General features: G+C 41.9%; 1 protein-coding gene across 1 annotated transcript in view; it reads right to left on the bottom strand.

Annotated features, from left to right (window-relative positions):
- ANKRD7 (ankyrin repeat domain 7) overlaps positions 1-5,122 on the bottom strand; it is an 8,539-nt gene extending 3,417 nt beyond the window's left edge. The window contains 2 exon segments of the mRNA XM_005871585.1: positions 4,893-5,023; positions 5,075-5,122. Coding sequence (XP_005871647.1) covers positions 4,893-5,023; positions 5,075-5,122 — 179 coding nt within the window.
- Between the last annotated feature and the right edge of the window lie 11,076 nt (positions 5,123-16,198).

The following is a 16,198-nucleotide window of genomic DNA, read 5'->3' as shown; positions in this document are numbered from 1 at the left end:
TTCTGCTGTTAGGGTCAGTTTGCATATTACCCTTTTATTATATAGGATAGAGGCCTGGTGCATGGGTGGGGGCCGGCTGGTTTGCCCTGAAGTGTGTCCCAGATCAGGGTGGGGGTCCTGCTAGGGTGCCTGGCCAGCTTGGGTGAGGGGATGAGGGCCTTTTTCAGACTGGCCACACCGCCTTCAGGGTGGGGGTCCCCGCTGGGGTGCCTGGTCAGCCTGGGTGAGGGGCTGAGGACCATTTTCAGGCTGGCCACAGCCCCTTCAGTGTGCAGGTCCCTGCTGGGGTGCCTGGCCAGCCTGGGTGAGGGGCTGAGGGCTATTTGCAGGTTGGCCACAGTCCCTTCAGGGTGGGGGTCCCTGCTGGGTTAACTGGCCAGCCCAGGTGAGGGGCTTATGGCTGTTTGCAGGCTGGCCACAGCCCCTTCAGGGTAGGGGTCCCCGCTGGGGTGCCTGGTCAGCCTGGGTGAGGGGCTGATGGCTGTTTTCAGGCTGGCCACACCCTCATGGGGGAAGGGTCCCCGCTGGGGTGCCTGGTCAGCCTGGGTGAGGGGCTGAGGGCTTTTTGCAGGTTGGCCACAGTCCCTTCAGGGTGGGGGTCCCTGCTGGGTTAACTGGCCAGCCCAGGTGAGGGGCTTATGGCTGTTTGCAGGCTGGCCACAGCCCCCAGCCACCTAAGCTCCCAGTGGAGGCTGGCTGGAAGCAGGCATCTGGGATTTATTTATCTTCTATAATTGAAACTTTGTTGCCTTGAGTGGAGGCCACAGCCAGCCAGGGCAGACGGGAAGCCTGGCTTCCTCCATCCCCAGGGCACCCAAGCCTCCTGCTTGCTCCAGCTCCGTGGCTGCCGGCCGCCATCTTGGTTGGGTTAATTAGTATATAGTCGCTCTGACTGGCTGGGGGGCGTGGCTTGGGGATAGCAAAGGTACGGTCAATTAGCATCTTTGTCTTTTCTTTATATATATATCAGAGATAGCAAGAGCACTGCTCAGTACTTATGCTCTGAGTGTCAGATGCAGCCAGAGTCCAGCCAGAGCTCTGGTGCTCTGAGTCCGTATATTCTTCCAAATTCCATTCGACTATGCCAGAGTAGGTTCCTTCTCGCACCCTACTTACTACACTAACTGTTGGGTCCAAGCCTCTCTGTCTAGGGCTGGATCTTCTTGGACACCAGGTCTTACTAGTAGATGAAGAAGCCATGAGGAGTTATGGGTGTATAAGAATGAGTCTTTATTGCAGAAGCCAGTGGCCATATAACCATCAGACAACACAGTCCTTCACAGCAAAGATCATACAGGCAGGCGTACACCACCTAGTAAATACATATCTTTCCTACATAGCAGCATTAATCTCTGTACCTATAGCTATTATCTGAGCAGTTGCGGGCTGCCTCTAAAAATCACATCATAGCAGTATCTGAGCTCTCTGCCTCAGCAGCTTCTCCAGTCTGGCTCAGCAGCTTCTGTCTCTCCTGCCCAGCACACTGGCTGGTCTCTGTAGCCTTACATCTCTGTGTAGCACACACTCCAGCATACTAGCTGGTCAGAAACTTGTATATTATTCCAGAGACAAAAAAGGCTTCCTGCCAATAGTTACATCAATCATATTTTGGCTACAGAAGGGCATGCATGAGCAGTATACCGTAGAATTACTGCGCTTGTGTCCTTGCACCTGCTTATGGTATCTTAGCCTAGGGACAGAGTGGCCTTGGACATTTGGTGTAATGACAACAAGGCCTTTGTGCTTTAATTGGCTTGTCTATGAGGTGTCTCTGATGTGGTTCCCACAATACCCTACTCCAAGAGCAAGTCAATGCCCTTTGGGCACTTTCAGTACGTCTTCCCAAAGTGACTGCTGCATGCCTGCTGGATAAGTTTCACTCTTCTAATTGAAGTCTATACCTCACTAAGCCTTAGAAATAAGTGTGTGACAATTAATCTCTAAGCCCATCCATATGCCCCAAGGAACAGAGGAAATCAGCATTAAATTCAATAAAATAAAATGACTATAAAAGCCTCAGCTTTCTAAAGAAGTATTGAGCAATATAGTCCTTTGGTCTTTCACAAAAAAAAACTGTGAAAACTAGACTAATCTCTCTTGATCAGGCATGAAACATTACAAAGTTTATATCACTCAAAACTTTAAGATAGTATTCAAAGATTCTTTCTTGGAATATTTGGAATCCTATGAAATTATCCACTAGGGTTTAAAAAGACAAAATGTCTTAAAAACATACAGATTTAACATTTGCCTACGTTTCATTTTAAGTTTTAGATTTAACTAATTTTAAATTCCAGAACAAATGGAGTATGCAGTAAATTATAGCTTTGTTATGGGCATTCACGAATGTTTACACATACAAAGTAAATGCTTTGAAGCCAATAAGAATGTTTTTTCACCAAATATCACAAACAAAAACCCTTCTATTTTTTAAAACAGTTGAATGCAAAATGGATATGTATAAATATCTTAGAAAAACACTTTAAAACCAAGAATATTATTACATTTCTCAAAAATCCTTTTTATCAATGTGTTTTATTTTCAGTCTAAGACATTAGTTTGTTTTGACACTTTTTAACTCATAATACCTACTTACAAAAAATCTAAATTCCTGTGAGGCCTAGTGCTCATTTCTAAAGTTTCAGGCTAGCTGGTATCATTTTGTTTCATTCAAGTGTGGTTTTCTCCCAGCCTCTCACTCTCTCAAACATCAGTGAAAGAATTGTCAGCATAGATTGTGGACAGGTGGAAAATTATAAGATTTTAGAAATCTCTCATTCAAGTTTAACAAAAGGCATGAATTAGATGGATGTCAAGTGTGGATGGGACTATGGAAGCTGAAATGAAAAGTTTTGTTCCTCTAGACAAGGGGCTCTCAACCTTCCTAATGCCGCGACCCTTTAATACAGTTCCTCATGTTGTGGTGACCCCCAACCATAAAATTATTTTCGTTGCTACTTCATAACTGTAATTTCGCTACTGTTAATGAACCGTAATGTAAATACCTGATATGCAGGATGTATTTTCATTGTTACAAATTGAACATAATTAAAGCATAGTGATTAATCACAAAAACAATATGTAATTATATATGTGTTTTCCGATGGTCTTAGGCGACCCCTGTGAAAGGTCATTCGACCCCCAAAGGGGTCGCGACCCACAGGTTGAGAACCACTGCTCTAGACAGAGTGCAAGGCCAGATCATAACTGCAGTCTTTAATTAGAGGTTATCATAAGAATACTCTTTTTATTAACTGACTTTCTTGGGTTCTTGATAACTTAGAATCCAGGGTAAGTGACAAAGAAACCAAGGAAGCTACTTCACACTAGATTATTATTTTCAACTCTAGACTGGGCACTTTAGATCTATTCCAGGTTTGAGTAGTGTGACTAAAAGTATTAGTTTAAAATTGAGCCTTCACCTTTCAGACTGAACAAAAGGACTTGGCATTTATAGAAAGAGAAGAGCAGATCTGAAGAGGAAAAACAGGAGTCCAGTTTGGGTATGTTTGAGATGCCTGATCTCATGAGCCAACTGGTAAATATTCAGGAATCATTAGTCAGTTGACATCATATTGATAGCTTTAAATCAGGGCTTCTCTTCCCCCCAGTTCCCACCCCCATCCTGCCAAGTGCTCGTTATTGAACATTGAGAAGCATATCACAGCCTACTAGACATCCAAGTAGGAGAGAGAGAGAGAGAGAGAGAGAGAGAGAGAGAGAGAGTTAGGGGAAAGATAAAAACTTGGAAGGATTGGAACATAAATATTTAAAACCAATCTCTCTTCACCAGGCAAGTGAAGATTGAGAGAGACAAGAGAGATAGAGATTAGAGATTAGAGTTACAACGAGAGAGAGGGATGAGAATATCAATTATCAATTCAAGGTCTGAGCCCTCAAATTTTTACTAGTCAGGAGGATGAGGAGAAATCAGCAAAGGAGTCTGGAAAGTGCCCACAGAAGTAGGAGAAATGTCCTGAAAGACAAGATAATATTTCAACTACTACTGATAGGGCAAGTGAGATACTTGTCCGAGATGCCAGCCAGGTAAGACTGAGAACTGACCGCTGAATGAAGTCATGTTGAGGTTCTCCATGACCCTGTAAAAGTAATTCAATGGAGTGTTATAGAATGAAAGATAAATTAGGTAACTCTGTTCTTGTTAAAGAGGAGATCAAACTATCAGCAAGATGACACAAATCATCTTTCTCGCCATAGTTTCCAGTTACCCAATTATGATGAAAGATGACACCTTTCATGTCCTATAATTTAAAAACTCCCCAAAAGACATTAATATAGGCACAGATGGGATATATTTTCTGTTATGAATGCCAAACACATAACTTCTTCATCTCTTAATGTATAAAATTCATTTTGTTTTGCAGTAAGTGGTCTTGATGGGATTTTGGAAGATAGCTCTGCAATTGAAAAAAAAAATTTATAAAAGATCCACATTAAAGAGTTCATTGTTTCGCTGTTTCAAAGTCTCCATCTTAATAATCACTGATCTGGGAAGTCATCTCTACTCTTTTCTTTATCACGACATTAGTAATACGGCAAAGCAGGGGTGGCTGGGGACAATAGGATCTATAGGGGGGGGGGGGGGGCGTTGATTGGGAAACCGAGTAACCGTTGGAGGTTCAGGCAATGGGCAGAGAGGAGAGAATCGGAGAGGACACAACGCCTTCATATATCCAGGTAAGCATTTTTAAAAATAAAGCGATGAAAGCTGGGAATGTAACCCCCTGCCAGGGGCTACCAGACCTCTCGGCGAGGGCCTGCCAAGAGGGACCACCACCCGGGTGGCCCAGACACTCCTGCTTCCGGTTAGAGGACCGGGGCCTCTGTGGCCTCGGCTTCCCATCCCCGTTGCCTTCCACCACGCCGGTCACCTGTACTTTCTGTCCGGAGCGTTCACATCATGCTTCCCGAGCAGCAGGTACTCCTTCACCTTGTCCAGATCCCCCAGGGCCGCAGCTTTATGAAGAGTCTTTAAATCCCTATCGCGAAGGCTGTAGCCAGGCTGCACCTGGGGAGCCACCTGGGCCCCGGGGAAGAGCTGCCCTGAGGAGGCGCTGTGGGGCCCATCGCTCCTTCTCCAGAAGGTGAAAAGCTTCTTCATGGGCACGGAGGAGACAGTCCTTCCGTCAGACTAGGGCGCCCCTGCGGCTTCCAACCGCCCGGCATGGCCCTCTGCCTGGCCCGGGTTTCGCACCAACCCCAGAGGAGACAGAGCGGTCAGAGACCGGAAGTGGGCCAGACACCGACCGGAAGTGGGCCAGAGACCTGAAGAGGGCAGGGCAGGTGCCTCACAATGATCAGCTCCTAGAGCAGCTGGGGTTGGGACCCAGTCTTAGGAGCGCCCAGATCTGATTCTCAGTGACTGTCATTCTCACTCAGTCTTCCTATTGGATCAAGAGCCTTAGTGACTTTTTTAAAAATTAAATCTTTATTGTTGAAAAATATTACATATGTCTCTTCTTTTCCTCTATTGACCCCTTCTAGCCCGCTCCCAACCCCCACCCCAGGCCTTCACCTCCTTACTGCCTGTGTCCATGGGTTATGCATATATGCATACACGTTCTTTGGTTGATCTCTTCCCACCCACCCCTGCCTTCTCTCTGAGATTCCTCAGTCTGTTTTATGCTTCTATGTCTCTGGATCTATTTTGTTCATCAGTGTATTTTGTTCGTTAGATTTCACATGTGAGTGAGCTCATGTGATACTTGTCTTTCTCTAATTGTCTTATTTCACTTAGCATAATATGCTCCAGGTCCCTCCATGCTGTCTCAAAGGGTAAGAGATCCTTCTGTTTTACTGCTGCATGGTATTCCATGGTATAAGTGTACCCACAGCTTTTTCCATCCACTCTTTTACTGATGGGCACTTGGGCTGTTTACTGATCTTAGCTATTATAGATTGCACTGCTATGAGCATAATGGTGCATACATTGTTTTTTATTAGTGTTTCAGATCTCTTAGAATATATTCCTATAAGTGGGATCACTAGGTCAAATATGAGCTCCATATTTAATTTTTTGAGGAAACGCCATAAACTGTTTTTCCATAATGGCTGCACCAGTCTGCATTTCCATCAGCAGTACACTAGGGTTCGCTTTTCTCCAAATCCTCACCAGCACTTGTCATTTGTTGATTTGTTGATGTTAGCCATTCTGACAGGTGTGAGGTGATACCTCATTATCATTTTAATTTGCATCACTCTGATGATCAGTGACTTTGAGCATTTTTTCATATGTCTCTTGGCCTTTTGTATGTCCACTTTCTAAAAGTGTCTGTTTAGGTATTTTGCCCATTTTTTGATTGGTTTATTTATCTTCCTTTTGTTAAGTTGTATGAGTTCCTTATATATTTTGGATATTAGAACTATATCAGCTGTATCATTGCCAAATATGTTCTCCCATAGAGTGGACTCCCTTTCATTTTGTTGATGGTTTCTTTTGCAGTGCAGAAACTGTTTATTTTGATACAGTCCCATTTGTTTATTTTCTCCTTAGTTTCCATTGTCCTAGGAGCTGTATTGGTAAGGATAGTGCTATGACATTTATCTGATATTTTGCTGCCTATGGATGCTTCTAAGATTTTTATGGTTTCCCATTTTATGTTTGTCTTTTATCCATTTTGAGTTCATTTTTATGTATGGTGTAAGTTGGTGATCTAGTTTCTTTCTTTTTCTTTTCTTTCTTTTTTCTTTTTTTGCAATTATCAGTCCAATTTTCCCAACACCATTTATTGAAGAGACTGTCTCAACTGCATTGAATGTTTTTGCCTCCTTTGTCAAATATTAATCGAGCATAATTGAGCTTGGGTTGAATTCTATGGTCTCTGTTCTGTTCATTGTCTATATGTCTGTTCTTATGCCAGTACCAGGCTGTTTTGATCACATGAGTTTGTAGTATACCTTGATACTTGATATTGTGATTCCTCCAACTTTGTTCTTCTTTCTCAAGATTGCTGTGGCTATCTGGGGTCTTTTTTGGTTCCATATACATTTTTTTAAGTATTTGTTCTAGATCTGTGAAATGTGCCATTGGTATTGCATTGAATCTGTGGATTGCTTTGGGTAGGATGGACATTGTAATGATGTTGATCCTACCAATACATGAACACGGTATATTCTCCCATTTGTTTATATCTTCCTCTATCTCTCTTTCCAGTGTCCTGTAGTTTTCTGAGTACAGGTCTTTTATCTACTTGGTTAAGTTTATTAATTTTGTGTTGTAATGGCAAATTGGATTTTTTTTTTCAATTCTCTTTCTGAGAGTTTATTATTGGTATATAAAAATGCCATTGATTTCTGGGTGTTAATTTTGTATCCTGCTACACTGCCAAATTCATTTATTAAATATATTAGTTTTTTATGAAGTCTTTAGGGTTTTCTATGTACAATATCATGTCATCTGTGAATAATGAGAGTTTTACTGCCTTCTTTCCAATTTGGATGCCTTTTATTTCTTCTTCTTGTCTGATTGCTATAGCTAGGACTTCCAGTGCCATGTTGAATATGAGTGATGAAAATGGATACCCCTGTCTTGTTTCTGTTCTTAGGGGAAATGGTTTTAGTGTTTGCCCATTGAGTATGATGTTTGCTGTAGGTTTGTCATATATGGCCTTTATTCTGTTGATATATGATCCCTCTATTCCCACTTTTATAAAAAATGGGTGTTGCATTTTGTTGAATGCTTTTCTGCGTCTGTTGATATGATCTTGTTATTTGTGTCTTTCAATTTGTTTATGTGATGTATCATGTTTATTGATTTGTGAATATTGTACCGGCCTTGCATCCCTGGAATAAATACCACTTGGTCATGGTGTATAATCTTTTTAATATATTGCTGGATCCAATTTGCTAGTTTTTGTTGAGGATTTTAGCATCTGGGTTTATCGGGGATATTGTCCTATAACTTCCTTTCTTTGTAGTGTCTTTATATGGTTTTGGAATTAGAATAATACTGGCCTCATAAAAAGAGCTTGGAAGTGTTCCTTCCTCTTGAGAAAAGGGAACACTAGTCCATTGCTGGTGGGAATGCAGACTGGCACAACTACTGTGGAAAACAGTACGGATTTTCCTCAAAATAATTAAAAATGGAACTTCTGTTTGGCCCAGAGGTGATCCCACTTCTGGGAATATATCCTTAAAACCCAGAAACACCAATCAGAAAAAATATTTGAAAACAGCCAGGTACCCATCAGTGGATGAGTGAATAAAAAAGCTGTGAAACATTTACACAGCCGTAAAAAGGAAGGATATCTTACCCTTTGGGACAGCATGGATGGACCTGGAGAATATTATGCTGAGTGAATATTTAAAAAGTTAAACTTAACTATAAAGAAAACACACACAAACAGTGGCCTGCTTTAATGTTCTTGCTTCCTGGGCATGGTAAACTTTAAAGCCTGTGTCCACAAAACAAAGAGGCAGCAAACCAGATGGGAGATGATATTTGAATCTAATGAATAAAATGAATTGACCAACAAAATAAGAAAGACCTGAAACATGGAGGCATGGAGTATACTGACATACCTCGATGTGGGGATTGGAGGGAGGGGGGAAAGCTCTGACAAAGGTTTGATTTCCAAAATATATAAAGAACTCATAAAACTCAACACCAAACAAATAAACAATCGAATCAAAAAGTGGGCAGAGGACCTGAAAATACACCTCTCCCAAGAAGACATACAAACAGCCAATAGATATATGAAAAGATGTTCAACCTCACTGGCAATCAGGGAAAATGCAAATTAAAACTACAATGAGATACCACCTTACACCAATTAGAGTGGCCATCATCAACAAGACAAGCAACAACAAGTGTTGGAGAGGTTGTGGAAAAAAGGGAACACTCATTTACTGCTGATGGGAATGTAGACTGCTACAACCACTATGGAAAGCGATCTGGCGATTCCTCAAAAAATTAAAAATAGAGCTACCATGCAACCCAACAATCCCACTCGTGGGTATATACCCAAAAAACTCGAAATCATTTATATGCAAAGATATATGCACCCCTACGTTCATTGCAGCATTATTCACGGTGGCCAAGAGTTGGAAACAGCCGAAGTGCCCTATGATAGAGGGCTGGATAAAGAAGATGTGCTATATGTGCTATATATACACAATGGAGTACTACATGGCCATAAAGGTGAAATAGCGTCATTTACAACAACATGGATGGACCTTGAGAACATTATGCAAAGTGAAGTAAGTCAAACAGAAAAAGCTAAGAACTATATGATTTAACTCATATGTGGAATATAAAACTGAAACTTATGAACACAAACAGCAGTGTGATGGTTGCCAGAGGGAGGGGCGTGGGGGGAAGAAAGGGGTCCTAATATGAGGTGACAGGAGATTTGACTTTGGATGGTGGGCACATGGTCCTACATACAGATTTTGTAAATTAGTAATCCACACATGAAACCTATATGTTCGTGTAGAGTAATGTCACCCCAATAAAATTTAAAAATAAAATGTAAATAAAATAAAATAATAAATAAATAAAGCCTATGTGCAACAGCTGGGAGGGACTCATTCCCAATGCCCCATCTAAACGTTGGGGCTTCCATCTGATATCCAAGGAACTTTGCCCAATAAAAGTCATGTTTACCATCTGAACATTTTCTGGTGGGTCAGCATCAGTGTGTTTCTGTTAGGCCTGGTAGATCCTTTCTAAAAATACAGAAGGGGCTTTATTTGGTTTCCATTGAACGGCCTGTATCATATTCAGGCTCTTTTGTTTAGGTGACCCTTTCTTAAGCCTTCCAATATGCACCTTTTGTAATGTTTTAGGGAGGCTAAGTTCCCACCCTTTGTGTCCCAGTTGGGCTCTGTCAAGGGAATCACCTCAGCTGGATTGGGGGTCCTATTGGGATATAGCAAAGAACAGTGGGACAGCGAAGCTAAGTCCCCAGGCCCTAGGGAACTTACATACTCTGGGCCAGTTTCCTGGGAGTTTCAGATTAAGAACAACACCTCAGGGCTAGGCCAGAGGCTTGGTGAGATGGCTCCTGGGCAGGGCATATTGCTTCAAACCCTCCCAGGGACTCGCCTCCCCCAGCTCAGGCACTGGCTGCTCATCCCTTTGTCATCTTGGGCATCACTTCTCCGGGTGTCCTTAAACTTCTCCCTCTGATGCCTCTCCTCAGTTGTGATGAGAGCACAGGGCTTGCAGTTCTACAGGCTCAAGTTCAAGTCCCTGTTAACTAGCTGGATGATTTGTGTAAATTACTTATTGAACCTTTTTTTTTTCTTCCCAGTTACACTGAGCAATGGGACTACTTCAGGCAGCTATCACAAGAGTAGCCGTGGGGATTAAAAGAGACACTTTGTTAAATCTTTAGAATCAGATGGGCACATCTTTACTGACCTCAGTTGTGACTGCTATAGTACTTTTTCTTTTTAGGGGAGCAGGTCACTGTTTCTTCCCCAGTGGATGTAAGCCCTTCAAGGGCAGTGGCTGTTTCATTCATTTGGACCAGTGCCCTGTGCATGTGCTGGGCTCAGGACATGCCTGCTGCAGGCAGTGTGCCCTAGCTGACCGGAGGCAGAGCCTCACACAGCTCCTGCCCACTCCCCTCCCTCACAGGCTCTACGGTCCCTGCTGCTGTCCTAGGTGACAAGTGATGTGTCAATGTGTGGATTGTAACAAATGTCCCACTCTGGTTCAAGATATTGATTGTGTGGGAGGTTGTGCATAGGTGGCAACAGGGTGCAGGTACCTTGGAAATCTCCATATTCTGCTCAGTTTTGCTATGAACCTAAAATGGTCCTAAATATAAAGTCTATTAAGAAAAAGAAAATAAAAAGACCATAGGACTGTGATTGTTCAGACAAGAATGAGAACTTGAGTTACTTCATTTCTATCATTGCATGTCACCACTTGGAATTTTTGTTTAAATTAAAATGTAAATGAGCTTTAAACTTTAACTTTAAAATAAGTAGGTATAAATTGGTTTTTAAATTTAATGTGTTTCATTAAAAATTTAAAACACACTATTTAATATGGGAACGAACAGAGGGAACTTCATGGTGTAATATTTGTATTTGGGAAATGAAATATTTTACATACATGAAATATTTTACTAAATTTGAAAGCATCTTTCCAAAGGACATTTCTTCCTCTTTAACTTTTTAGGTGCTTGTTTTAAAACTAGGATGAATGGAGGAAACAGTGATTATTACTGATTATTACATGAATATTACTGAAAATAATTTTGTCCTACGGAGGAGTGTTCAAAATGACCCACCCCAGGGGTCAAGTCGTTGGTACCTACCACTGACCCTGAAAATGAAAAGGCCCTAAAGCTGCACTGCGCGTCCATCTGGCACTGCTCCCGCCCTCAGCAAAGCCACTGGACAATACACGGCACGTGCGCTCTGTGCCGGAGCCGCTCTGGGGACAAACCAGGCGAGCCGCTGGCCCGGCACTTCTCTGCGGTTGCTGTGCGCCTCTTCTCCGTGGACTCGTTTTTAAAACTTACTGCTGACTATGTAGTTCTTATTTTAGCTTCTGGGGACAAATTTCCCTCGCCTCCCTTTCGGTTTAGACAGGGAATCCTCCTCTACCTGCAGGGGTGGCTCAAGACCAGCTCTGCTCGCATCCTTCCTAGGAACACGCCCACCCCTCTGAGATTTGAGGCTGATCATGTGACCTCTCACTCTTTCAGAACCGCCGGGATTCTGGCGAAGTGTCTGGGCTTATTTTGCATGCAAATCCCCCACAATGCTCTAGGAAGTCTGCCTGGCTCTCCTTTGATTCCACTGGGGAGGAAAAGGCTCTTTTCTTGACAAAGTTCCTATGTTTAATGTTTTCAGTTTTAAAATATATGGTTTATATATGATGTGTAGGTTCATACACTGAAAAATATCCTGGCTGTAAATAATCACCATGAGTTGAAAAAGAATAAAACTTTAGGGATTTATATAAGTTGCATCAGCACCGCTTGCTTTGGCTGGTCCGAGTGCAGTGGTGTCTTACAACTAATTGATCACAGCCAGTTACAGATTTCTTTGTTCCTTCTCCACTCCCACTGCTTCACTTGACTAGCCTTTTGCTGCAGAGAAAAATGATGACAAATATTTTTTTTTCCCCTAGCTCTTGCTGACAGTTTCTTACACCAGAAAATGAACTGTGAATGACATCCTGTCGTTAAAAACTATTGGACAGGCTGCATATTCAACGCTCATGAATCTGCATGGGTCATTCTGAAAAGGAGGTCCCCTTGTGTCTGCAGTGCTCATTGAAAAGAGATTTATCTGATCTAGGAGGGAATGAACCATGTCTCATGCCCCTTCCTAGCCACAGGTCAGGTGAAATAGCAGGTTCATGTTATTGGCTTAAGCCTTGGGTCCACCAAGCTTTCCTTTTCTAGTGAAAAAAAGATTTGGGGTTTTTAAGAATCCCCATTCTCTTCTCAAATGCAGGGCTTTTGCAAATCAAGATTATTTTGGCTTCAAATTATGGTGTATGCAATGATTGCAGGATATACCGTGCAATATTTGGGATATGCTCACACTAAAAAAAATAACATCTTTAATTCAGATCTAAGTCCCTGACTGGGTTGCTCAGTTGGTTAGAACATCATCCTGATAAACCCCTAAGGTTGTGGGTTCAATTCCTGATCAGGGCACATACAAGAATCAATCAATGGATGCATAAATAATTGGAACAACAAATTGATGTTTCTCTGTCTCCTTTCTTCTCTCTAAAATCAGTCATTTAAAAAACCCTCAAATCTGAATAAGCAAATTGTATTTTCTATGGCAACCCTATGTTAATCACAGAAGTCATAGAAAAGAACTAACTACACACACACACACACACACACACACATTTTATTATCTATAATTTCCTTTCTCTCTGTCTTTCCTTTTTTTTTTTTTCTTTTTTGCAATATTTCACTGCCTGGGACACAGCAATTAATGGCCATTATTTTGTTGTCGGTTTTTCATTGCGGAGATAACTCTTAAAGAAGAAAGGTTATCCTGGTCCTCCAAGGAATGATCTCTGGTTGGCCGTGAGCTGCCCATATGATCTCTTAGAAGCTCAGTTTCTTCGTTATAAAATGGTAATGTCTGCCCTACTACCTAACTGGGTTGTAAACAATAGTAAGTGAAATAAATGATATGAAAATATTTTGCACCTTATAAAATACAACACAAAGAGAATGGTTTTCTTTGGCAAATACAGAACACTGGCTATGTAGATGGACTGTTATTCTCTCACAGCATCGCTTGTTGCCACTTCTATAATAGTCCTGTTGCTGGTGTGTGATTATGGCATCCTTAACAGGCTTGAACAATCCACTGTAACTAAGGTGGTTTGCCTTCTCAGTGTATACCTGTTACCCAGGAAGCAGTGAAGTGTACAGGAAAAGGGGCGAGATCTAGATTGAGAACACCCACAGGGAGCCCTTGGTCTCTCACTCTGAGCTCTAACACCACTTTACCTCTCTGTGGAGGTGCCGCCAGACTAAACAGGATGATCCCTGTGGAAGCCCTAAGGAAACCCCATGCTCTCAGGGTGCCTTGGGTAGTCTGCACCTGTAAGGGCAAACCAAAACATGCCCTTCATTCGATGCACATTTGTGGCATCTGCCCCGCGGTACTATGCCTGGGTGCTGATGCTGTTAGGGGGATTACACATCCATCTAACAAACGAGGAAGGAAGATCAGTGTTCTAACCTCAGTTTGAGCTGAGGAGGCAGCTGAGTGTGTAACCTTTCTCAAGGTTATACACAAAGCTCAGCGCAGAACCAGGATGAGAAAGTGGCTGGGAGGCCCCACCTAGACATCCTACCATACACTCTGCCCTTCTCCGCCTTCTCTAGTTTCAGACTCTTGGACTTAGTTTTTCTTCCTGTAAAATGTTTTCCATTTGAGAATATTCACACCTCTATCTTCCAACCTTAACAGGATTGTCAACTTTGAAATGTCTCCTAATAATTGTTATATCATCAAATATTAGCCTTTCATTCTACTGATATTCAAAATATCAAAAAACCCTTACATATCTTCACAGACTTTCCCTTTTTTTTTTACTTAAAGAATGTAGACACTAAATAAAACCCCAATCTATTAAAAGGTGGGATAAATAAAAGCTAATTCAACCTCACACCATGTCTTTTCCTTGATCTCTTAGAATATACAGTATCTTTACCATGTCTATTTTATCTGGGGGGGGGGGGGGGGGGAGGGAGATGTCTGTAATGGGTTTCCCCCAAATTACTGTTAGTTCCTGGAGGGAAAAGACTATTTTTTAAATTTTTTTGTATTCCCATCTCCCATCTCTCATCTCAATGATTCATACACAGTAGTACTACTTGGTAGTGTTAACTTTCAAAAAATTGTACTGAAGATGAAAACAGGAACAATGCTGGATTTCACACCTGGAGTTGGGAGTGGGAAACTACAAAAGACCAGTCAAGTGTGGTAGCGAGAAGGGAGGAAAGGTATAATTGAAACTATAACTGACTCTAGCCAACTTGATTGAAATAAGTCACTAAGAACCTTTCCTGCTGTTTAAACTATTTAAAGTCCTAGAATTTTTTCATTTTTACTTTACAGTGATATTCTCAGTTTATAGTTTATAAATGACTACATTCACAGTATCAATTATTTATATCCCCTAAGAATCTTCCCAGAGCATCTACTTATCAATAGACAGTGTTAAATGTCTTTATCAACAGGAATCAGAATCACTGCTGGGCTTCCTGGGAAGAGATGTGGAAATTAGCAACTTTGTCACTAGGGCCTCTCTCCCACCTGGAGTAGCTCAGCAGGCTCAGGGTCTGGAAGAGCTGCCCACGCTGCCAGCATTGTCTGTTCCCTACAGAAGGGCAGAGATGCCTCTCATGGTCCAAGTTGCACATCCTCCTCCTTAAAACCCAACTGATGAGAACTGAAATCACCACAGGACTGCAAGAAGGAAGCATCTGAAACACCCCAGCACCCTGGGTGCTTCTGAGGACTTCAGAATTTACAGGGACAAAAGACAGAAGCAAAGATGACTAAGTGAAGAGGAGTAGAACAGATTTTGTAAAAAGCATCAGAGAAGCAAAGCTCAGAAAGACCTAAAGTTTGCCCCCAATACAAAGAATAGCAAAGGACAGCTCTGGCCGGGTAGCTCAGCTAGAGCATCCTTCCCATATGCCATGGTTTTATATCCAGTGAGAACATATATAAGAAATAACCAATCAACCAATGAAAGCATAAATAAGTGGAACAATAAATTGACTTCTCTCTCTCTTTCCCTCCCTCCCTCCCTCTCTAAAAACCAATTTAAAAAAAAAAGAATAGTTAAGGACAGCAGGGATGTGGTGTATCTAGAGCAGTGATGGCGAACCTATGACACGCGAGTCAGAGGTGACACGCGAGTCAGAGGTGACACGCGAACTCATTTTTTTGGTTGATTTTTCTTTGTTAAATGGCATTTAAATATATAAAATAAATATCAAAAGTATAAGTCTTTGTTTTACTATGGTTGCAAATATAAAAAAATTTCTATATGTGACACGGCACCAGAGTTAAGTTAGGGTTTTCAAAACGCTGAAGTGCCGAGCTCAAAAGGTTCGCCATCACTGGTCTAGAGCAAAAAGGACAGGGCTATTCCGGGGAAGCTGGTGCAGGAGCAGTGAAGTTCTCAGCACCAGAAGGAGCAGCCCCCACTGTAAGAGTGGCGGCCAGGGGAGTGGGAAGGCAGAGAAGGGCCAGCTACTTCTTCCTGAGTTCAAATCTCCAGCCCCAGCAAAAGGCACCTCAATGTTACTGCCCAGGGAAATAGGGGACTCAACACAAGCAAACAACTCTAGGGAAATTACACAAAATTATCTGAATATCAAAAACTAGGGTACAGAGAAATCATGTCTTTTCTTATGACCAATTGTAAAAAGGCATTTTTGAGAGAATTGGGGAAATCCGATTGTAGACTAGGTACTGGGTGAATTATTGTTTATTTTGGAAGCTGTGATAAGGCACGGTGGCTCTGTAGGAAAATGCATTCTCAAGAATGTAGTAGCAGTTTGAGGACAAGGCTGCCGCATCTACGGTCCTCAGTGTCAAAGGGTTTTAATCATCTTCCGCTTTTGACACATTGTCAGTGTTTTTTTGATGCAGTGCATTTAGTTATAAACATTGTTTTAGGTAGTACTGTAAACAAATTCTTTTATATACTGAAATTATG

Source organism: Myotis brandtii, unplaced genomic scaffold (genome assembly GCF_000412655.1).
Source record: "Myotis brandtii unplaced genomic scaffold, ASM41265v1 scaffold348, whole genome shotgun sequence".
NCBI classification, from domain to species: Eukaryota; Metazoa; Chordata; class Mammalia; order Chiroptera; family Vespertilionidae; genus Myotis; species Myotis brandtii.
This window is presented reverse-complemented; position numbering and strand designations above follow the sequence as displayed.